This window comes from Heptranchias perlo, chromosome 16 (genome assembly GCF_035084215.1).
Source record: "Heptranchias perlo isolate sHepPer1 chromosome 16, sHepPer1.hap1, whole genome shotgun sequence".
In the NCBI taxonomy this organism is placed as follows: Eukaryota; Metazoa; Chordata; class Chondrichthyes; order Hexanchiformes; family Hexanchidae; genus Heptranchias; species Heptranchias perlo.
In genome coordinates, this window is record NC_090340.1 from 53,075,681 (window position 1) to 53,100,870 (window position 25,190).

At 37.1% G+C, this 25,190-nt stretch overlaps 1 protein-coding gene and 1 long non-coding RNA gene across 2 annotated transcripts; one reads left to right on the forward strand and one right to left on the reverse strand.

The window, feature by feature from the left end:
• Positions 1 to 82: 82 nt before the first annotated feature.
• foxf1 (forkhead box F1) lies at positions 83 to 5,431 on the reverse strand. The gene is made up of 2 exons (XM_067998126.1): positions 4,111 to 5,431; positions 83 to 1,546 (listed from the first exon to the last, which is right to left on the reverse strand). Exons 1-2 carry the CDS (start codon positions 5,093 to 5,095, stop codon positions 1,386 to 1,388), a joined length of 1,146 nt encoding a protein of 381 aa, XP_067854227.1. The 5' UTR covers positions 5,096 to 5,431; the 3' UTR covers positions 83 to 1,385.
• LOC137333787 (uncharacterized) lies at positions 3,251 to 24,372 on the forward strand. The gene is made up of 3 exons (XR_010965987.1): positions 3,251 to 3,310; positions 6,274 to 6,405; positions 23,763 to 24,372. It is a non-coding gene; the product is annotated as an uncharacterized lncRNA (long non-coding RNA).
• Positions 24,373 to 25,190: the final 818 nt, after the last annotated feature.

Sequence of the window (25,190 nt, forward strand, 5' to 3'; positions counted from 1 at the left end):
AAGAAGAAGGAAGAAGAGAAATATTGGACAAAGGCTAAAGAAATAAAGAGAAGTCACATTGAATCGGATCAGGGCACAATGATTACAATAATTTGAACTTTAATACAGCGACATCCACATCCTTTGGAAAAATATACTTCTTAAATGACACAACTGTTTAAAATAAAACATATAAAATACGCGTACGTGAACGTCTTGGTATGTACTTATTATTATTAGTTATAATTCTGTGATGTCCTCCCTAATAATGTGACAAGAGACCTCAGAGGTATCTCAGTGTTATGGCACTGACGGCGATTCACAAAAATAATTTGGAAGCACGCCCTACAGAAATGTGACTGACGATAGTATATTGTCTGTATTTTGCATATATAGAATTTTTCAGCAGCAGTTGAGAACAGTGTGGATCAGAATTTTATTTGCCTATTTATTTTCTTATGTTTTTTTTAAATTACTTTTATCCCGATTTTAAAAAGTATCGGAACTTCCTACTCAATAATAACTTGGTTAAGGATTGCATTTGAGGTCGCTGTTTATTTGTACGACAATTACAAAGTTAAATAACACTGATAATCCGAGAGGAACAGGCTTTCAAATAAATTACACCCCATGTCTGAAATGTCAAATTTGAAACGTTGCAGTTTCAGTTGTCGAGGACCTCGGGAGTAACGCGGACTGCGGTGGGTCCACACAATTCAACCCCTCCTGCTATATACTAAACTACACATTCCAGGCCACTAAACTGCATGCCATGTTTTTTTTAATTTTACTGAATGATACAATATCGTGTAGACTTCATACACAGAATAAAAGAACATTTCATTTCAGTCATCTACTAAAGGTACAAACCAACTCGCTTATAAATCCACATGAATTACATTTGTATACAGTGCATAAGATTACGTTAAAAAGTCAGGTGTCACAATACTGCTTTCAAATTTTTCCAAATGCCAAGAAACACTAAAATATGTATTTTTTCCAATACATATTCAAATTAAAAAGGTAGGGATGAACCTTTTTTATTAAAAATGCATTTTATGTTTGATTTACATTAAATGACAAAAAACTATAGGAATGGCAAATATTGCCAACAAACTTCACCATTGACTTATTTTACAATACTGATAAGTTTTGGAGGCTATGCGGTGTTCTTTATGATGGGTAGCTAAAAATTAGAATAAATAGGAACTATTAGATCGAGCTTCGCTGAAAGTGCCTTCACAAATCGTATCTCTCTCTCTCTAGTAATAATCCTGGATCCACTTATTTCTTTAAATAAGGACCCAAATAAAGTTTATATAGACAGGAACGCACCGCTGCTGCTGATGGAAACTATTGCAGTGCAAGGCGGGGGGAGCATATTCCACTGGTTTCTCTATATAGTATCACATTACACAAGGTTTGATATCTTGGTAAGTCACTTGCTGATGATAGTAAGATCCATTAGTTGATGGATGCATTGAAGGGGACGACATGGCGTTGAAAGAGAAGACAAATTCTTTCCTATCACACATGCTGGGAGACTGCGAGTGATATCGCGGAATTCCTGTTAAAATAAAATGGGAAGGAAAAAACACACACAGATGAAGAAATGCCATTCAAGTAAAGTTTCCATTAGTAGAATGCATGTTCATCACTAATTCGTCAGTCTGGTAATACAATCATCCACTGCTTTCAAAGAAAAGGCTACGATGTGGAGAATAAAATTAAAATGAACTATCACAATAGACCTGATGAGCTATCACGCGAGTCCATTCTAATACTGTGAAAGGCGCCGAACTTTGTATTGGGCCTCTGCTATTAAAAATGGTAAATTCCAGTTAAAGGTTTGATTGTAACGTGCCAATTGGAGACCAATAACCACTGCCACACCTCACTACCGAATAATGTATCATTCTATGAATTATTTTTTAAAATCTATACTCATAAGTTTAATTGCATCAAACAGTTTGGCATTGCTATACTTTCTATACAGTAGCATTTAACGTATGAAATGCAAATCTGTAAATGCAAATCTGTAGGATGTCAAAGTCCCAGTTTTCCCATCAAGTCGTCTCACGTTTTATATTCATATACATTTTGCAGCAGGGCAAACATCTCCCTTTGAGAATTTCACCGATTACTGAAGAAAAGCTGCAGCTATCACCAGTTGGTTGAACTTCTTCGGCTTGTTATACTTCATTTGTGAGCCATGAAATTATTGTTAAATATCAGAGATGCTCTGAATGGTTACCAGGATTTGTGCGGTGAAGCTTAAGTCACGTCATTGCGCGTTGTTATTAACAGAAACCCATTTATACAAGTTTTCTGAACTGCATATTTGAACATGGAGCATTCACACACGCCAAAGCTACTTAGTTTCATGTTTAAATGAATTTCCTTTACAAGCTCTAATATCTTGAAATTTGTCACGCTCAAAAAGTTAGCGGCCACACAAATTAATTATTTCCGTTGTATTTAAAAGTTGCGATTAACTGTCTTATCCGACGTGTGTCAGTTTGGTTTCTCCACATATTTTTTCATTACAATGTAATTATGCCAGTTGCACTTAATCTGATCATGTAAATATAGTATCATTTTTTGTATCATTATACAACTTGCCATTGTAACATGCGGAAGATTATTTTAAATACTGCCTCTTCCACGAAAAATGTGACTTGGGGCTTTCATTTTCCCCATGAATTAGTTGCTGCTTTGAGTCACAGAGCAGGCCCGGCAGCTAAAATTGCTTCATAGCTGCAATCAGAATCTACTCGTACTTATTCGGGAAATGTGCATCTGCAGTTATTGCAGATACACAAGTGTTAACTTGGTATCTGCCAGAGTAACATAGCAATTGACCTGGTAAATCTGGTTTCTGGTTGGATTTTGAAAGCTGTTCCTAATCATTACCCTTTCACAAAAAAACAGTACTTGCAATTTAACGTTGTACTATTGCTATCCTGTATATTTACATATTACCTGGCAGAATGCTCGTGGAAATAATAATGTTTTAAAAAATACTTTTCTCGGGATGATTGGGAATGGAATTTTGTGCGACTGGAGAGTTCCTATTTTTTTTTGCCCCTATTCTGCAGATTCACACAGTTAATCGTGTTTCTGGCGGAGTTAGTCTGGGGCTGAACTGCACGCCATGAATCCCCAGTAGACGGTTTCTGCGGCAGGGAGTCGGCTCTCTGCATTCTGATGTTGTTATTGCCGTCGAGTTGGCACCACAGTAAACACTGTCCCTGCGGGGATGGCATCGAGATGTTTTCTTTGACCACGTTTTGGAATTTGTTGGAAAAACAAAGGATGGTTTATTCTTTCGGTTTGTTATTTATTCCAGTCAGTGACCAATTACGTGTGGAGAGAGGAAGCAAAAACTACTTACTTCCTTAACTTAATGACACTTTTGAAACTCTTCTACAAGACAACAACTCTAACCCAGTCCCTGTCGTTTCCCTAATTATTCTTACTGGAGCGTAGCCTCAGAATAATTTATCCGCAGACAGTTTGAGTGATTTCTGTATTTTACAGGGCTTGTTTTTACCCTTTTATCAGTGTGGCCAAATCAAAATAGATTTCAATCACCACGCAGTGTTTATTCAGCTAGACGACGAAACCTTTGAGTTTTAGAATTGCTTTCTACAATTTGCAACGCAAAAGGGGGTTTGGAACTACTGCATTAGTGTGAAGCTGAATTCGACTAATAATTAGTTGAAATCTTATTTAACGGCTTGCTTTCAATATGCCGCTTGTGTTCCTCTTATCCTTTTTATTTTTACTTAAGGTCTTCCCATAGCACTGCTTTGAGCTCAAATTACAGTTCACTGACAATACAACAATACATCGAAAAGCGATTGCTTCTGAAATGATGAGTTCTATCTCTCGATCGACCCATCCCAACCAGCATGTAGCGCAAATAATCTGTTCCATATCACAACATCGATCCGTCTACAGCATTATACATACATTCTTAAAATTCGGATTAAAATTATAAATATAGATTATCAGCCTATCATTTCATAATAGATTGCTCGTGTGTTTTTTTTACTATGGAGTGTCTCTTGCATTAGTACAGCGTTAATATTTTTGCTAATGTGTAACTGTAATATCATGGCTCTGTACCTTGTATATCGGCAGCGTTGTGGCTAGTTTGATGTAAATAGGACTGATCTAGAGTGTGCGCTTGCAGATTTGAAGTTAGATTCGCCGACGGGTTGCACGGTGATAGAGGCTGCTGTTTGATGTAAGGAGCCCCGTTGTTGAGTGCGGAGGCCGATGGAGCCCATGCTGAAGCCGAGGTAGTGTACATGGAGTGTGGCTCCATCACCCCACTACCGGTCAGCAAGGGAGACGCGGGCACCGAGCTGTCGGCGTGGTTGGGGTAGTCTCCTACGGAAGATCCTGTACAGCTTCCCATATAGGAGTGACCATTGTTGGCCGAGAGGTGAGAGACAGAATGTCCTGGTAAACCCATCCCATCAACGTTGCTGGGCAAGTGTCCATTCATCATGCTAATGCTACTATCTAGAGAAAGACCGTTTGGAGCACAGGAGATGGGTCCTCTTGACCCTTGGAAGTTATAGGTCTCTGGGATATGGTTGAACCCCAATCCGTTCATCATGCTGTACATTGGCTTAAGGGCTTGGCATTTCCTGCGAAAACCCCTCGGTCTGCGTCTAAAGGAGCCCTCCTCAAACATGAACTCGCTGGCGGGGTCAATGGTCCAGTAATGGCCTTTGCCCGGTCTGCCCAGACCCTTGGGCAGTTTGATGAAGCACTCGTTCAAGGAAAGATTGTGACGCACGGAATTCTTCCAGCCTTGGTAGGAGCCTCGGAAAAAAGGGAAACGGCTTTGGAGGAACTGGTAGATTTCGCTGAGGGTCAGCCTCTTGGTTGGAGAGCTCTGGATGGCCATCACAATTAGGGCTATGTAGGAGTACGGCGGCTTCTCTGGGCGTCGTATGCCAGCGTTTGTTTTCTTAGTTTTGGTGGTGGAGGTGGCTGATTCCATCACAGAGGTCTGATTGTTGGGTTTCTCGGTGCCTGCAGACATAGGGCTGCTCTGGGCCGTGCTGTGAGCCGGCGGCTGCTGAACCTCGGCCGTCATTTAGGAACAATTCTCACCAAGCAAGTCACTCTTAAGCCGAAATCGCCGGCCGTAAAACTCTCAGTCCTTTGATTCAACTCCGCCGTTTCCTTCAAAATTTCCAAAACTACAAGCTGTTTAAAAATAAAACTTTTTTTTGCTAGAATGTTTTTTATATTAAAAAAAAAGAAAATCCGAATCTTCCAAAAAGTTATTATCAATGCAGTTGTTAAACGCACTAGGGAGGGAGCCCTTCCTCGGCGTAGTTATTTCTTCAGCTCTGCTGCTTTTTGCATAAGTCGGCTGGACAGGGAGTAGCTTTTCATCGCAGTTGTTCTGGGATCTGCCACGCCAAAGAGATCGCGTTTACTTATCTCTTGTCATCAGCGTCTCGACTCTCTCGACTGTCAGACGTAAGGAACAAGGAACTCCCCGCCCCGACCCCCCTCCCACCTCGGTCAGGACTGGTGGGCTGTTAAAGGGCTTCAACACCCGCCTTCATTAGCGATTTGATGTGGTATCTGTCTTTCTCTACGTAGTTCAAACCAGCTTTTTATGGGGGAGGGAAATCACAGAAATATTAATTAAATGCAGCTAATTCATAATAAACCTTGAATAAAAGTAAATTGTAAGCACTGAAAAGGGTTTCAAAATAAAAACAGCTGAAACTGATATAAAATTATTGCAAAATCTTTTTTTTAATTTACCACAACATAACTCCATAATTTTAACAAAAAAAATCCCCGTGAGGAAAGTGGTAAAATGAAGTAAAGATACAGAATAGACGGTCTAGCAATTTTTTTTTTAAAAGATTAAATCTGATAATCATATAAAGTGTTTATTTTATTTCAAGAACCAGTTCATCATTTTTTTGAGAAATCGGTGATAGTTAATTGTTATTTGCATTTTCTAGTATTCAAAATGCGAATCAGATACACACCCCGTCCTTTTTTAAAACACTGATGTTTAATAGACAGGAACATGTACAGGATGTTTATACAAAAACAATGTAAACATCTGCGATCTGCTCCTTTAAAGAAAATTCAGCGAAATCCCGACTAATACTGTTTCTTTTCTGTTACTTATAAAATGGTCTTTGTAGCCTCATGCCTGACTGTTTAGATATTCTCTTTATATATGTATATATATATATAAATAAGTCAGTGCGAGCTGAGTTGTGCCCATTTTCTGGCCCGCAGAGTTTGCCACACACACACACACATTCTGTCACTGCAAGAGAGAGAGAGAAAAAAGCAGCGACATGAACGAGCAGACTCGGCGCCTGGCATCGTTTGCAATAACGTGTCGCATCCCCACAAACACTAACCAAGGTAAGGGACATCACAAATATCTCTGCACTTCTTTCATGTAAAGTGAAAGCTTTTACACGATTAGAAGCCAAGTGTGAGAAACCCGTGCTTTGATTCGGCGACGTGATTTAGAAAGTGCCATTCTTGCTGTTAGTTGCCATACTTTATAAAGATGAACTACAAAAGCAAATGCATGCGACAAGCCCAGACGGCGCCTGTAACCCTGATATTTTTTCTCTCTCTGGTAAGATCTCGGGATTGTTAAGAAGTTAAATATATATATAACGTCGAATTTCATTAAGGTTGGGATTATGTTGGAGAAGGTTGGCTTTAAATTATTTAATGCAGATGGAATTTAATCTAAATTCCCATCGGGAATTACATTTTTTTATTTAAAAGTTTGGCGAAAATTAAGATCTTGGAGGGAATTTGTATCTAATTTCCCCTGGGAGTTAACTCCAAATTAAAATATGTTGCACTTTAGAGATTCTGTAATTGATTTACGTTGTTTTGCAGTGAAAGTGGGGCTTGCCGAAGTGTAAGCGACTTAATATTAACACACTAAATACACTTTTGAAAACAGTAAGACTGTTAAGGACTCGCCAAATGACTTGTGGTGCATCAACAGCAAGCTTCAACACATGTAATACATTCCTCATTAATACATTGACCCTCTTCAGAGTTGTAGGACACTTTCTACGGATGTGAGTTTTGGCGTCCTCATTAAACATAAAAAATTCGCAACATTAAAAAAAGTACACAATTAAAAGGGCCACATCCCTAATGCAGCCTGGTTACAGACCGTTAGTTTTTGTTTTAAAAGCGACAGAAATGAATAATATTTTAGTAACTTACGCGATGAAGAGTGCTTCTTGCTTTTGGCAAAAATCATTTTGATAAGTGCAAAAGGAAACTAAGAAAATAAAATTTTAAGCACATAACAGCAAACAATTCTGTTGGAAGTTTGCGAAAAAGACTCGGTGCAATAAAATTATAACACCGTAATTGTATTGTTTTTAAACCCAATGGCTAGAAGGATAAAGGCGAAACTATAAACCTTGCTGGACTCCTGTAAACCTGGTTGAGCATCGAGTTCATAAGCCGAGCGTTGCGCTTCCACTGGATAAGACAAATTAGAAAGTTATAAATACAGCGTGTATTCAAGTGACATATTTGCCTAAACAATTTACAGATTCTTTTGTTAATACTTAAGATAGATTATTGAATGGGGTTTTGTTCAGATGCCTTTCGATCTATTATAGTTTCAGGATTTAATTTCTTTGTTTTGATAGAATGTACGCCAGCGCCTTTTTATAATAATATTATACCCATCACTTTAAATGCTTTACTTTGATGATATTCACAAGCCTTATCCACCTGCACGTAGGCTCAGTATACATTAGGAGATCTGTTAGAAATCATTTCTTTACAGTAAATAAGGAATTGCACTCACTAATGTTAAAATATATTCCAATTCTATGCATATGATTGTAATAATATAAACACAAAATATAATAATGCAATATGTGCTTTAAGTAAATTAAATACTATAGAAAGACTTAGTCTTTGTGAATTCATGAATAAAAGGACCACGCTATAGTATAACAGTTAACTTTTGTTTTTACTTATATCGAAGGAAATGATATAGGAATTGTGTTGCCCTATCATCATGCTTTATAAGCACGACTTTCTGTAATACACGATATATATACATTCATGTGATATAAGTATTGGGCATAACTTTCCTGAAATCAGTAGAAAGCACAGATTGAATAAAGAAAGCAATTTCTGTATAATCTATCTGTAGAGAAAGGAAACTAACATGAAACCTTAACATCTTTGATCACGATGTGGAGATGCCGGTGATGGACTGGGGTTGACAATTGTAAACAATTTTACAACACCAAGTTATAGTCCAGCAATTTTATTTTAAATTCACAAGCTTTCGGAGGCTTCCTCCTTCGTCAGTTTTCACATCGTTCACCTGACGAAGGAGGAAGCCTCCGAAAGCTTGTGAATTTAAAATAAAATTGCTGGACTATAAATTGGTGTTGTAAAATTGTTTACAATAATCTTTGATCACAGTTGATGAAGTGAACTCAATGTGCACAATCGGGTTTTAAATGCATTTAGGTGAACTGATTCAATGACATTTTCTGATGCCCTTACTGGAACATGAACTATAAAAACTAAAATGCTTATTGATTATCAATAAATTAATTGTAACAAAAAAGGATTCGATTCCAGATGGAAATTACTGATGGTTAACTCAATATGGATGGTAATACAAGGTTTACCGAATTTAAACAATTTACAATTATACGTGTAAGTTTTTAATATCATCTGTTATAAAATCACCTCTTTTGGATCACCAATGTTTTACATTTCCCATCCCACCCTCTTGGGGCAGCTTGACCCCCCCATTAAAAAGCAGTTTCCGTTTAAGATCAAATTCGGCATCGACTAAGTCATGTTGATTGTATTAGAGATTGTATGTGAGGTACAAACAAATTAATAAAAGGGGAATTATGCTCCACGTAGACCCAGGTTTTGGTTAAGTTATTGTAAACAGGCTGCGCAATCAGTGACCCTGTTAGCCAGGGCCAGGCATTTATCAGCGCTCAGGGCTGAGGTAGAGAGCGAGCCGAGACCACCCACCGCTGGAGTTAAGGCACGCGTGCGCCCCGTTCCACTCCCTGCTTTTAATTAACACCAGCGGCTCCCCCCAAGATCACCTAGGACAGGGATTTTTTTAAACTGTAAAACCCTCTCTACACAAAACTTCAGGGTAGCCATGGAAATTGATCCCTAAACGTTTATGCAAGGCGAGGGGGTAGTGACAGGAGCAATTCCATCAACTGTTAAAAGTTTTTTTCCCCAAGGTGGTGACAGAATAATGTAGTGTCTTCCTAATGGACGCACAGGGACGGTCTGTGAACATTAAAAAAAGCTTGCATATACCATCTATAAAACGCGACCCAGTATTTGGAAACGGGTTGTTTCCCACCCGCCACCCTCCCCCTTGAGCAATATGTTTTGACTTGCTGGATCCCATTGTCTTTGTCTGTCTTATCTAGCTCTATACCCAACTGACATAACACGAAGCCATGAGTAATATGAAAAGGAAAGAGGCACATAAAGCATTAGAACAAAGCATGATCCGTGCTTATTGTCCCTCAATGTGAACATTAAAGCATAAGGAGTTCGTTTTAAACAATGTAAATATTATGATGTAAAGTGTTGTATATGATGCGGTAAATGGTACATGAGAAAAACAGTAACGGTACTTTCCTGAGTGTTTTATTGTGCATTACTTTTAACAAGGGTTTATTTTAGTTTTATATAATCTATACAGGAACAACGCCGACAGATTGGCCAGAGGATTTCATGCACTAGCTGGAAAGGCTTGATGGCACATGATACTCTTTTAACTGGACCTTATCATGAGATGAGGGAGATTAGGGTACGCGTTGACGTGGAGGAAATGCTCTTCCAGTTCAACTGTGTTTTCTGTTGCTTAAGTAATATCAGAGATGTGTTGACAGGGTGAAAAGCGTACTGACGTGTTAATATAATTTAAGTTTATGCAACGGCATAATAGAGGGACTCTTGTCGCTGGATTTTAAATATTAAATGCTTTTGGCATAGCACGAAGAAAGATGGCATACACTGGGGGGGAAATGCTGCGATCTATTTTATACTGTAAAATATAATCCCAAATTGATCAGGGGCATTATTTGTTTGCAATGACTTCTTACAAAATAGAAGGCACAAGCATGTTGTCATTTAAATATCATTGGGAATTAAAAACAAAGTGGGTTGAAATGAATGGGATGCAAATAAATTGAGTGGGTGACAGGTGACATTATTACTTTGACTTATTATAATAATCGACGTCTCATCATATACATGTTAGCTGCACTAGAACAAGTTGCTTAACATCAGTTTCTTCTGGATAGTAATTTGCTCATTTGTCCCCATTTTGGGACCTGAACGGTAATTGTGGACAGGCCAAATCCCCACAGTCTCCACTAACTAGGCTTGGTCGGAACCCTTACTTTTTAAGAAGGACCGACTTCATCAGATCGTTAAAAAATTCCAATCACTAGTAAGAAAAGCGCGAGGTAATTTTCGACGTAAATATTTGAACAAAACCCACGGTTTTATTAAAGAGGTAAATCTTTTTGGTCAGAAGATGTAAATTATTTTTGTGGCGTCGCTCCGCTCGACCCATTCCGGCTGGCTCTTCAACTGAAGGCACAGATTTTCCATGACGTTATTCCATGAAATATGTGACAACACTGTAGTTGAGGGAATTTACAGCCTCTTCCTTAGTTTTATTATGTCTTTTTAGTATTGCATCGTCAGTATTAAACAAAAAGCGCCATTCGAGTCTGCTATAAAGCAAACAATGGCACGTCAATCAACAGACATAAATATGTGTAATTCTTTTCAGTTTCTGTATCAGAAATCCAAACTGTAAGAAAGGAAGGTGATAGTGACAAAATCACCCATTAACCGCCCTTTCCACCGTGTTAGCAGTTTGCTAAACGACGCACATATACTAGGGATCGCGTGTTGACATCCTTGAAGTAAAAAAAAGGAACAAGGTGCGAGTGCATATATGTTACAATAATGTAAATAAATTGCATTCGTGACCATGAATCTAAGGCATATCCAACCTCTCTGTACCTTTACCTGCTCAAAGATACTGCGGTTCTTGAATGGATTTTTCAACGGGTTTCAAATATGTGTGTGTTAGTGTGTCATTGTTCATTGCTTTCGATTATCTTTTTCATTGCTTATATATTTACTGCCCTAATGGGATTATTAATGATCCCACTTCCTTGTATATTAATTGGGTTTATAGAGGCCAATGATTGGTAATTCTGATATGAAATTGACCTGCAAATACACATTGTCGGGAGAAGGAAACATACATGTATTGCAGCGGCAGTTTAGAAATAACAGACAAAAACAAACTAAGATTTCTGAATGTAATTCCGTAAAATAAGAATTATGTTAAAGGAAAAATGTGTTCACAGATTTTCCGAGACAAAAGACGAGACTTTCTATCTAGGTTGATGCAGGTGGAATAAGATTCCCGGGAGATAATTCTGCCAACTATTGTATTAGCAGGTTACTATCGGTTTTATTCCATTATAGCTACGCTTTACAAAATATCACAAGAATCCAAATTTGAATCTCCATATATCAAAACTGATGATTGCACGAGGGGTTCTTAATAAAATTACGCAGGAACAGAATATTATTTCCCTATGTTTTGACTAATGAAATAAATATTAATTGCGCATCTGGTATTTTGATTATTACGGCGACAACATTCACCATGAACCTGAGGTGTAATAAAATAGGTTATTTTTACTAAACATTCTGCATTAAGCAAACTATCTCGATTTCTAATATTGTGTTGTACAATGAAATGTACAGCTCTTCAGGAGGATTTCCATCTCCACTTAAATTCAAGACAATTGGACTTTTCGTACTTCACATAAATAGATTTTGAAATGAACGCATTTAGTGTACTGAAGTGCAGTGATTGACAAGTTTAACATGCGCGGATTCACACTATGCAGAGTGAGGAGCTTGTCTACTATGTAATGGTTCTGGGATAACAATGTCGTGTTTTCATAAACAAAATCGGTGACTGCCGTAATTCTTACAAAGATAAGAATTTAACAGAACTGCAATTCCCCTCGGCAGCACCGCCAAAACAATTTGCATTAACTTGCATTTATATAGCGTCTTTAACGTAGTAAAACGTCCCAAGGCACTTCACGGGAGCGTAATCAGACAAAAATTAAGTTAATTATTTGCATATAATACCGCACAGGGTTTAATGTTTATCATTAAGTACAGTCAAGTCTATCTGCATATCTGATATGAGCAATTTTGGATATAAGCAACTTGATACCGAATCCCAACAGCCCTGAATTGCAAGAACTGGTATAGCTGTTACTTGTCTTATAAGCAGGCTCGATCAGAATCCGTTTTAATGTTTACCCCAACCGATTACGTAGAAAAAACGAAATGGCAATATCATTTTTGACCCTCTTATGAATTAGTGTCCACTCATATTTCACGTTTTTCCAAACCAGTTTAAGTAAGTATCTGTTCATTTTTCAAGCTGTCACTTTTATCAGCTGCGGCGAATTCGAGATAAATTAATTCTAGATCTCCTGCGCTTCGATTGATTTTTAGGAGATACACCAGAAAATTACCAATTGATCCATTTAAAAGGTGGTGTAATTGGTAAAATGGTGATGCTACAGTTTTAACTGTCAATTATATATAGAGTGCATTGTTTAAGTGATCTTGCATGGGTGGGGGTGAGGGGGGGTTATTGCGTTCTGGCACAGTAATTCTAGCAAGCAGCACTAGAGGTCTCACTTCAAGGCTCTTTATTGGTTGAAAGGAGCACTGAACATCGTACTGACATAGCCGACTTGACTTTAAGTAAACACATATGATAAGAGACTATCACTGTTAAGTGAATATAATTAGAAACGAATGAATATCTACAGCTATTTCAATTGCGGTGGTTTAGCGAATTCTGGCCAGATCTAAAATCTAATTTCTAAGAGTTTCCATGTCTCATGGCGATACCTACAAAGTGAATAAATTAAGGCGGGCAACATGCTTTCGTGTAAATGATTCTACAGCAGAGAAAAGACAGATTTGGTGAAAAATAAAACACAGTCATACCCAATATGTCCTCGTTAAACAGGCATTCCCTCAGATACCAGCAGCAAAAGAGATTTTAAAAAGAATGTGCTAGAAACTTGAAACAGAAACAGAAAATGGTGAAAATGCACAGCAGGTCGGTCAGCATCTGATCAGAATGAAAAGTCGTATCGGGTCTGCCCTTCATCTGGGTTGCGAGGGGTAGAGGTGCATTTGTTATTATTACCTATAAACTGGGGTACACATCTGAAAAAACAATTGGCAAGAACATAAAGACAGATCCAATAATAAAAGTAACGGGATAGAGAGTTTCCAGATTTAGACAACAGAACTATTTTATTTCTGTTCTTGCACAATATCAGCAATTAAGAAAAATCCCCATACCAAAGATACAGTAAATATAATCCAATATAGTATGATTGAAATGTAATTGTATAGGCTCACGTTGAGACAGTTTTGAAGTTATCTGAATAGAAATATTCAACTGGTGAATTTTCTTTACACTTTGATTTGAACAAAGGATTACACATTCTTGCGGTTCCCACATTGTGTGTTTCAGCTTTAGAAATACTTTAACAACAGTTCTTGCTATCAAAACGCTCCTCGAGACCCTGTAAGAAAGCCCTTGTCAAATGTAGTGTGCTCAAAACCCTTCTAAGCAACCTTAATATAAGCACATTCCTGGCAATGTTTTAATGTATGCAGATCATTCCAAATGAGCAATTGTGTTCCTTACATAGTCAGTGATGAGTGTAGTCAATGTTATATGCAAGTTATGTACAACATCTCTGTGTCTCTCCCGACTTGCCGCATAAACGAGGATTGTACTGGTTGAAAACCGTTTTTCCTCCAGTACGGGGAAATGACAGACTAGAAGCGCATCTAAGATAATAATGTGGGTTGGTGTGAGAACCTGACAACGACTATCTGATGTTAGTGATCAGATCCACTGGAACAAGTATTTCTTGGAGTCAAAGGTGGAAAAATATAGACGAATTATGATAATGTAAGATTAACTGCCAAGTATAATATCCTGATATCTAAATACAGAATAGTATATAGAGTGAGTGAAATTTTCGGATCATTTATTCCTCTCGATGCTTGCCCTATAGTACCAAAAGAACAAAAATAAAGTGAGCTCAGCTTTTCGATGTGAAACGACTGGGCAAAGTTATTGAGACTTGGACACCCACATTAGAAACAAAATAATCATTCGGTATATTTGTAATTCGTGGTTCAAACTGTTTCATTTAATTATAGTAGAACAGGTATTAAGATTTTTAGATTTTAAAAAAATAGTTTTGTTTTAATGAAAACAATTTGCTTTGGATTTCATGATTTAATTAATTACATTATAATTTAGCACATTTCCATCATCCTCTGGGAAAACTCTGACATGTTATTTTTTGTGCAATATCTCTACGGTATCATTTACCGATCGAAGGAAAATGCTCAAGATTTACCAACTGAGTCAGTTTAAAGTAACATGAAACTAGTCCGAGGGTGTCAGCATGCACAAGTCGCTCAAAGTTAGTAAAGGCACACTCACTGAATTTTCAAAATAACCGAATGCTTTTAAATTAGGTAAGCATTTGATCAAAAAAACAAGCTATGACCTCACGTACTTAACCGTTTATTAGGCGGGTCAAACAAGGTTACATTTTACTTATTTTGACATTACATACAATGCATATCACGTTCCATTTCGTTGATAAGTTGTACACAAAAAAATGTAAATTGCTGTTAAATGAATGCAAAATTATATTTAGCACGAATGGCCAGTACTGGAGACTAAAGGCAACCTTCGCTGTTCGTTGCTTGACAGTCAAACAACGAAAAATGAAAGCGTTGTGTTATCATCCTATATTGGCCTTTCGAATTTGGAAGTGTTCACTTTATATATGCATTGTCTTTTGTCTCATCTGCTATAATATATTTTTTTATTTGTATCTTTATTAACCAAAGATTGCTATTCTAACTAAATAAAACTAAATTGGCAATATTTGCTTATTCACGATGTTCCAGTCGAATAAGTACAAAATTATAGGTTTTTTGCACATTTGTTACATGTTGCTGAGCTTTAAAAATGTATGGTGATGTGTGTTGATTGCCACAGGTGATTTCTTCACTATGGATGTACACAGTACATGTATTGGTATCCTCGTTTGGGTATAGTTCCGAAAGTGTTTCCAGACCCTTCAAGCTGATTTCGATAGGTTAAAAGCCACGAGACCAGTCCTCTAGTCTGGTCTCATGGCTTTTAACCTATGAGACCAGACTAGAGGACTGGTCTCATGGCTCTAGTAACCTGGGTCCAACTGCCACACTTATTTTCCTTTTCATTATTGACTGGTGAAATCTCTATAGAAACACGATGGGTTGAGTAGAAGGATTGGGCATTGTAAACTGTTTAGTTTACTGTGATCTGTCGTTTCCTAACCCTTCTTTGGTGGAGATAGTTGCAAGGATTTTTCTATAGGTTTTGAGGTAAATCAGTCTATTTTCCAACACGCAGTTTGTCAAGATGCAGCAAAAAAACAATTCAGCCAGCTGGGGAAGGTTTCTTCGCTGTGCAACGTGTAGGGAAATCGTAAAGGCGCTAATAAAGAGGCTTACGATTTAGTTATATAGCGAACAGAGGAAATCTTTCCCCTCGTTGACCGACAGAGTTTTCCATTGGGTTCTTAAGTGTGGTATCTGTATTTATTCATGCATGTCATCACGACGAGAGGTTATAATTTGTTAGTCATATGCAAGTAGACCCAAACTCAAAGCAATCATTGGTGCCTGTTATTCTAACCTTCAAATTTTGATGCGTTCTTGAAGTCTAATCATGTTACTGGCTCATTTAGTAAACCGGGAGAACATCAGATCGTTCATACAAAGCAAAAATAATTTCAGTCCAATATTTGGCTCATTTTTTTGCATTATATCTGAGCACGAAGACCAAAGCGCGAAAAGCTCCATTATGAACCCGCAAATTATTGGATACATGCCAGCAAACATTTAGAGGAATAATTCCAATGGGATATATTATCCGTGTAAACGACGCGCACTGATTTTAATTTGTTGGCCTTTGCATTCTTCATTTTAAAGACCTTTACAAACTCAAGCGAGAACGCGGAAAGGGATCCAAATGATCTGGTGATCTCCATCACTTTTTCTCATAGAAAATTAAATGTTTCTAGACTTGTACACAAAAGGCAGTTTGCTAATCATGGCGATTCATTGAGGCAGCTAAAATAGATCGGGGGGTGGGGGGGACAATATTGGTGACGTTACATGTCATGACCTTGTAGACTTTATGGGATATGATGTCTGCAGTCATTTTCTGTGATTATGCCAATAAACAGCCATTAGTTGGATGGGAGCTGTCACCCATTCGTGTTGTACTCATTCAATTTAATCTCAACAATGCCCATGTATTAATTTTTTGTAGCAACAACTGACCAATTTCCCAACTAGCAGAACAAAGCGAACGCGAGCGTTGTCCATTGCTTCCTACACGCTACACGATCACCAAACACAATCTGGGTTTTAACCTTTTAATGACCGAGGCAGCATTCGCGCACCACGTCCAGAACTGGGACAGTGCAATTGGGTTTCTATTTATGAAAGTTCTTTTGGCTTTACTTTCTGTTGTGTTCGGTGACACTCGGTGTTATTTTCACAAAGCACCGTTTTTTTAGAGAATAATAACAAAAGTAGGCTCAGAGTTCCTCAGAAATTAAGTGCTCAAAGGGTTTAACAAAAAGTTCATTTTTTCAAAACTCACGCTGCTGAAAGCTAAATAAGCCAATCATTTTCTCCGTGTAGGTGGTATTTGTGTAACTCAATGTAGCGACTCTAAATTCTCACTTTGATAAATTGATGCTATAGTCACAAAGAACATCAATCATAAAACACACATCCCATTAATCAGACACAGCTGGTAATTTGGCTCATTTTCAATTTCTGCATTTGCTGAACTAAACGTTTCTCCAAAGTAGTATGGGAGCACATAAAGGTTTACAGGGGAGGGGGCCACTCTTCTGAGCCAACATGTTTTCTACTGTTCCACGCACTTGCGTTTTTCTCCGATAGGACGCATTACAAATGATGTGTTATAAGAATATAAGAGCATAAGAAATAGGAGCAGGAGTTGGTCATACAGCCCCTTGAGCCTGCTCCGCCATTCAGTACGATCATGGCTGATCTTCAACCTCAACTCTACTTTCCCGCCTGATCCCCATATCCTTTGATTCCCATACAGTCCAAAAATCTATTGATCTCAATCTTGAATATACTCAATGACTGAACATCCACAGCCCTCAGGGGTAGAGAATTCCAAAGATTCACAACCCTCTGAGTGAAGAAATTTTTCTTCATCTCCATCCTAAATGGCCGACATCTTACCCTGAGACTATGACCCCTAGTTCAACTTACCATTTGCCTTCCTAATTGCTTGCTGTACCTGCATGTTAACTTTCTGTGTTTCGAGTACAAGGACACCCAAATCCCTCTGAACATCAACATTTAAAAGTTTCTCGCCATTTAAAAAATATTCTGTTTTTCTATTTTTCCTACCAAAGTAAATAACCTCACATTTCCCCATGAATTACTCTATCTGCCACCTTCTTGCCCACTCACTTAACCTGTCTATATCCCTTTGCCGACTCTTTGTGACCTCCTCTCAGCTGTTGTCAACCAAAATCCACTTTGTGTGTTTTTAATATACAAACAACAATCTTTATTAAGCAGAATGCAACTTCAAGTCTTAAAAAAACCCACATCAAAATGGATGCAATTACCTTTAAGGCCACACAATCAACACTAGCCAATGCAGTTATTCTGTATAACATCTGGGACTTTTTGGGGTTTCTTTGATGTTTCTTCCAAACCCATCCTGAAATCTGGTTGACCAAGTTTTACCACTGCCAGATTGCCGAACATTACCTCCACCATTAAAATCCACCAAGGAAACCAGCATTGAAACCACTGGACTTTAAAGCAATGTATAATTTAAAGCATGTGCTTAATAAGTAATGTTGGTCACAGAAGACCGAAAATGAATTTGAAGTTCAACTATTTGTATCGAAAAACTTTTATTTGTTGATCGCAGTACCTCCTTCTGAACCGGTTGGTTTCATAAATTCAAAAACATCCATTTGACTTCATGTGAGGCCTTTTGATTTAGTTGAATGCAGTGGTTAAATACATTGCAGTGTAACCACTGGTCTAGCACCAGTGACCGCCGCTGTATCATCCACATCACTATTCTCGGATTAATCGCAAGAGTTCATGATAATGATGGGGTTGCTACCTCCTGGCTGAGTTAGTTTAAGTACTAACTCCGTGGCAACAGGTAGTGGAATACCATAGACAAACTTAAGGTTATGGTTACAATTATTATTATAGCCTACCCTGTGACAAATATAAATATTCTTGGCAATGAACTGTCACTGCAAGAGTATACAATGTGTTGAAAAGTGATTGGTATGGGATTGGCATTAAAAACTGAAAAATGTGACATTTGATGTATTTTTATTTGAATAAGAATTGATTAAAATATATAGTGATGAGAACACTCTTCTTTTTGGAAAGGAGAATGCATTTTTCCCATGTGTTATTTAGTTTTATCCTTTATGTAACATACAAAAAACTGATTAAACACTGTTTATATTTTGTTTAGTTACTTAGAGTCATAGAATCATAGAATGGTTACAGCACGGATGGAGGCCAATGAGCCCGAAGAGTCTGTGCCGCCTCTATGCAAGAGCAATCCAGCTAGTCCCATTCCCCTGCCCTATCCCCGTAGCCCTGCAATTTTTTTCCCTTCAAGTACTTATTTAATTCCCTTTTAAAAGCCACAATTGAATCTGCCTTCACCACCCCCTCAGGCAGTGCATTCCAGATCACAACCACTCGCTGTGTAAAAAAGTTTTCCTCATGTTGCCTTTGGTTCTTTTGCCAATTACTTAAATCTATGTCCTCTGGTTCTTGACTCTTCAGCCAATGGGAACAGTTTCTCTCTATCTACTCTGTTTAGACCCTTCATGATTTTGAACACCTCTATCAAATCTCCCATCAACCTTCCCTGCTCTAAGGAGAACAACTCCAGCTTCTCCAGGTAACTGAAGTCCTTTATCCCTAGAACCATTCTAGTAAATCTCTTCTGCACCCTCTCTAAGGCCTTCACATCCTTCCTAAAGTGCGGTGCCCAGAACTGGACACAATACTCCAGTTGAGGCCGAACCAGTTCATCATGACTTCTTTGCTTTTGTACTCTATGCCTCTATTTATAAAACCCAGGATCTCGTATGCTTTTTTAACCGTTTTCTCAACCTGCTCTACCACCTTCAATGATTTGTTCACATATATCTCCAGATCTCTCTGTTCCTGAACCCCTTTTAGAATTGTACCCTTTAGTTTCTATTGCCTCTCTTCATTCTTTCTACCAAAATGTATCACATCGCACTTTTCTGCATTAAATTTCATCTGCCACGTGTTAAGCATCTTAAATGTATTCATATTTGTTCAGATGGGCCTCGTTTGTTATATTCAGTTCAGGAGCAGGTGATTATAGCACAGTCTGCCTGTGATCTGAAAGTGGGTCACTGAACTTGAAAATCATAGCTTTAAACTTACAATGACGATCTGTTGATAGCAGTCCTAAAAGTATCAACAAATATGCAGGTTGTGTCCTCATCGTAATGTAGATTTTTTTTGAAAAATATACATGAACATCAGAAGATAATACAGCCTATTCTTTTAGGGTGCATTTACATTATCATTTTAGTATCACCATGAAGCATCACAGTGTCAATATAATTGCCAATATAGTTGCACAATAGATCTGGAAGCAGTGGCCACCCTGACTCCATATAGAAGTAATGTAACACTCCCTGGTGAAGCTAGTCTCAGATCTCCTGGGCACTTTTTTAAACCTACCTGGAGTTGTAACTTAAACCTGATGAACTCATTCCAATCTGCAATGTTCCCTGACCAAACAATCATTAAATTCTGGTTGAGGTAAGCTTGTGTCTACTTAACACTTGGATTTTGTTGCTTTGAAAGGACACAGCTTGATTTCAGAACAAAAAATACATTGTGCATTACCAAGTATAGCATTCCTGTCCTTATAGATCAGAGTATCATTTGACTTACCATGAGCAATGTCACAAGAGATACACTAGTGTTTTTTCTTCAAAAAAATGCTCATTACATATTCAGGGAGACATCCCATAATGAATAGCAATGGAACTCTCAAAATCCACTTAATTATGATTCTAACAAATAATGCAGCCCAGAGTTGGGTACTATGTGTGTGCGTGTGTGTGCTTGTGTGTGTTTGGGTGGGAGGGGGAGTGCGGGGGGGTTGCGGACATGATAACTACAGAATGTTTTACTGATCATTTTTAGGAAGCTTTTCTAGAATCTTCCACCAGGATGTATGTTCATGGTAACACATCCAGATTCTGATTAAATTTGGAGATTTCCTTTTTCCTAAACTTTTAGGGTGTTTACTTTGCACTGCACCCAGAAATAAAAATGTATTTACATTTCTGTGAGGTTGACATTCCACAATGTAGTTGCATGGACGCCTGCACTTACGCAGGTCAGTAAAATATGAGGCATGTTGATATATTTGAAATCTTGATACACAAACCCCTCAAAATTTTTCCAAGTTTTATTGTTTACAAGATATACAGCTTGGCAGTATTCAGTGCACTGACAACTATATGATTTAAATTTATACCTCACGGGCACTTCAGTATATGTATGTGATTTATGGCACTCCTCACCCAGTGTGTGTTTGAGATATAATTTGTTGTGTATGATCTAAGTTTACATACTGTGAACCGTACTAATGTGCAAACATCAAATCTTTACCACAGACAAACTCATTCATTTTTTAAACAACGAGTTTACAGACAGACCTTTCCCTCCACACATACCCAGACAAACAACATTAAGATGACAAGTACAGCTTTTTGTAACAGCTGATGAATAGAACCTGTATAAAAAGAAAATGCAACATAGCAAAGGTTAATTTAGACCTTTTTGCCCAATGTATGTTTTGATTTGTTATGAGGAAAGGTAACTGCATTTCAGGATCTTTTATAAACTTATGCAGCTTTAGGAAATGTGGTAAAGCATTGATAAGATATGGAAATTTAGTGATCTGAAGGAAAAAAATTGTATCTTAACAGAGTAGCTCATTATTGATGGTATTTCATATGGAACATCAGTCCTTTTTCTACTTTGTCACTCTGGTTAATAAATGGATAATTTCCTTCTGAAGCTAAACAAAATATTAGCAATATTAACAAACGGAATAAGCATTGTGATTAGAAAGCCCAAACTAAGTAATCTTATTTAGTCTGCAAGAATGCATAAACACTGAAATACACTACAATATGTTTCCTTTTAAATTCTTAATTATTTTGGTTAAAGTTAGACCAAAGAATTACAGGATTTAGATATTTTTCAGATGGTATGATCTGCTAAGATGCTAAGGTTTTAAATTGGCCCAGTTGATCACTTTGTCAAAAACATGTAATATTATTCCATAGCTTTCCAACTTAGCAATTGTTGATATGAAAAGTGCATGAAATATTATTCTGTATATGTGTTAAATATGAACCATGAAACAAAACAAAATCCAGTATAAATTCAGCAGGAATGGCAAAAGAAGTAAATTATAAATATCAAGGGTAATATTTTTAAGTAGGTTGTATAAGTAATTGATAATGTATTTTTTTGAATGGGGGAAATGATAATTTAACTGCACTAACTGTTTTTAATTCTTAAATATTATTGTTACTTTTGATTCTGGGGATGGAAATGGTGTAAAAAATAATTTCCACCAAGGGTAGTGAAAATTGGGTTACATAAGTGAGGAAGAATATGATTATTTAGAGCAGAATAATAGCTGCACTATTTATTTGTGACGGTGGAGAGCTTTTAAAAATATACCAAATGTTTATGTAGTCAGCATGGAAAGCAATAACCTGGATACTTGCACTAGTAACATGTACAAATGATTACATAATGGATTCAGAATGCATTGGTCATGATGAGTAATATAGTTTTTTATTTAATGAAACAAATTTATTGGAATATAGACGAATTAGAAATTACAGAGGGAAGGATTGCTTTGGTCACTTAGCGTAGTGATATCGTAAATGCATGAAAAAATATATGTTTATAATTTTGCTCAGTGTAGAAAAGAAGAACTTCCATTTATATACCACCTTTCACAACCTCAGGATGTCCTAAATTGCATTCGGCCAATGAATTTTGCTGTGTAGTTACTGTTCTTATATAGGCAAACATGGTAGACATGGTGCACAGCAAGATCCCACATGCAGCATTGAGATAATGACTGGTTAATCTGTTTTGGTGATTTTGGTTGAGGAGGATTGTTAGCCAGGATCTGCTCTTCTTTGAATAGTGCCATGGGATTTTTTTTAATGTAACCAGAGCAATTTTTTCCCTTTCATGTCCACTTAGCAGACATAAAGGATTTCATATGCATGAAGAGACAATAAAAATTATCTAAAGAAGTCTAAAGTTGCAAAACAAAATAGCTGGATATCTTCTCCAGTGCTGTATTAGAATTGTTTTCTGAAGAGATTAAGAACTCATAAATGTTTATGGAGCTGCTATGGATTGTGTGCCTGATTTAAAAAGAGCCACGTTTTACGCAAGATTTGCAAAATTAACAACTTGTTAGTACAAGTTGAATGCCAGCAATTGCATAATTAATTTTCCCAAAAATAGTTTTTGGTTCAGGGTAAATTTATTAAAATAGACAATTTGCAAACCTTTGTGTCCTGATAAACACATAACTAAGAAATGCTCGGATCAAAATTTCTATACACTGTAGATAAAAATAATAATTTTTCTAATTTTGTACTGTTGACCATTTAATTATTCACATGGCAATGAAATCTAAACAAAAATAGAAAAAGATGAACAAACCATAATTTATACAGAAACTGGTCGACTTCTAAATGTTTTGCCATGCTATGTTTTAGTGAAATTTGGCACTGGACTCTGTTTTGTGTAAAAAGCATTAAAAATCAGATATGTTTTAAGCTTAGATAAAGAATTTGCATTTAATCATTGTGCTTGAATTAGGAATTTTACACAATAGCAATGAATGGAAAGTGAATTACTCTATTAGGATGATAGGTTGGTTGACGGCTCAGCTATTTCAACAGGTAAATATCTGAGGCATATAGACCAGGAATTTGCCAGGTTCAATTTCCTGTTTGGTTAAGTTAACTGAGCTCAGTCACAGTCCCTGAGTTTATGAAGGGAAAATCAACCATGGGTTTCCACTCCTAATCTTTATCCAGTGATTCCTTAAATGTATGAGCATTGGGTAAGGGTTAGATTGACTTGGCTGTGATACCCTTATGATCGAGTAGCCTGCTGACACTCACTGTTTCGCCTTACACATGAAACCACCTGTTTGGACCTCATAAAGGAATCAGCAATGTTATTTGTTGGTTTGCTCTTATAAATTTCTAATCCAATGATGACTCCAGTTCATAAAACTGAAGTGATTTGTGTAATCAAAATATTTTTAAACTCATATGAAATAATTTTGCAATTCAATAATTGTTTATTTGAATAATATTTGTATACTAAATCAAATTACCCTCTTACATTCTCATTTACAGAATATGAATCATCATCTGCTGGAACATTTGTTGAGCTTATTTGATTTTCACTGAATCAAGATGACCTGAGACTATTATCATATTGGCAGTCACATACAGTTGTGTATGAATTGCATTGCTTTGTTTTTATTGAATCCACAAAACTTTATGAACAGATTCGTACAACATGAGTAGTGCACAGGACAGAATTGAAGATGATCTTACTCAAGACAAAAATCTGCACAAGAGTATAAGTGCAAAGCTGATGTTTGTATACTTGGTTGTTGTTCAACTTTTGTCAAATAAATCTATTTGCTTTTATTGTCCTGTACTGGGTTATATGAATCTGAAGAGATGTGGTTGCTATTCCGCTGCTCTGGGACTCTGGTTTCTTTACTCTGCCCCAAACAAAACTACTCGCAAACAAATTCATCCCAATCCCAGATTATACCCAATAACCAGAGTTCTACTGGGATCATTCTTTATCATTCACACTTCTGATCATTTCATATGTTTGTAAATAATTAATATTATTAATGGCATTAATAAAATGCATATTTATATGTGTAGAACATTATTTCTTGTTGGTTATTTTACCTGCTGAAAATAATAATTATTGAATAAACAATATCCTGTGATAGTGGAGTGTTAGCTTTCTCATGAGCAATTACTGTATAAACAAACAATAAAACCATACATTTTACAATTATAGTCCTCTGCTCTGGCCTCATGGCGTTGAGAGGATTTGGCTGCTAGAAATCTCAAAAATACCATTGCACAAAATGGTGTTCTGTGCTATTATAGTGGTGTCAGATCTGCTCTCATCTCCCTCATCTGAGGGATAAATACTATGAACTTGAACCAAGTTTGGTTGCAATCAAGTAAACAGGTCTCAAGTGACTGCAATGTAGATAGAAGTGCTGACCAGTACTTCTACTTTCCTTATTGTACACTCAGCTACATAGATAAAGAGAGAAATCAGTTACTTCATAAAGCAACTGAGTTGGCCTAGTTTACCACTACATATTCGTGGTTGAATGTACATCTTTAAAACACTTTGAAACATATAGATGCTGGGTGACATCAAGCCAACCATCAAAATCTGTCCAGCAGCTGGCATTATGACAGATATGTGAGTACTAGAAGTGACCTCCATCTTGTATAATATGTCTCTGTGTGTTTTCAATGAGAACCTTCCCCCCAACAACCATTACATATTGGGAAAACTCAGGTCTGAATAACATTAACAGGAGATGCTTGGTCTTTCAGTGATCATTGGGGGCTGACCTGTTTAAGAAAGATCTGGGAGGAAGTGGAAAAAGAACTAGAAGTGGGAGGCCCTGAGATATCAGTAAAGGAGATTGATGATCAGGGTGTATAGTGATTATAAAGGTCTATCTCAGGACCTTCTAATGAGGCAGAAGCAATAGGTTCCTGTGGGGATCACGT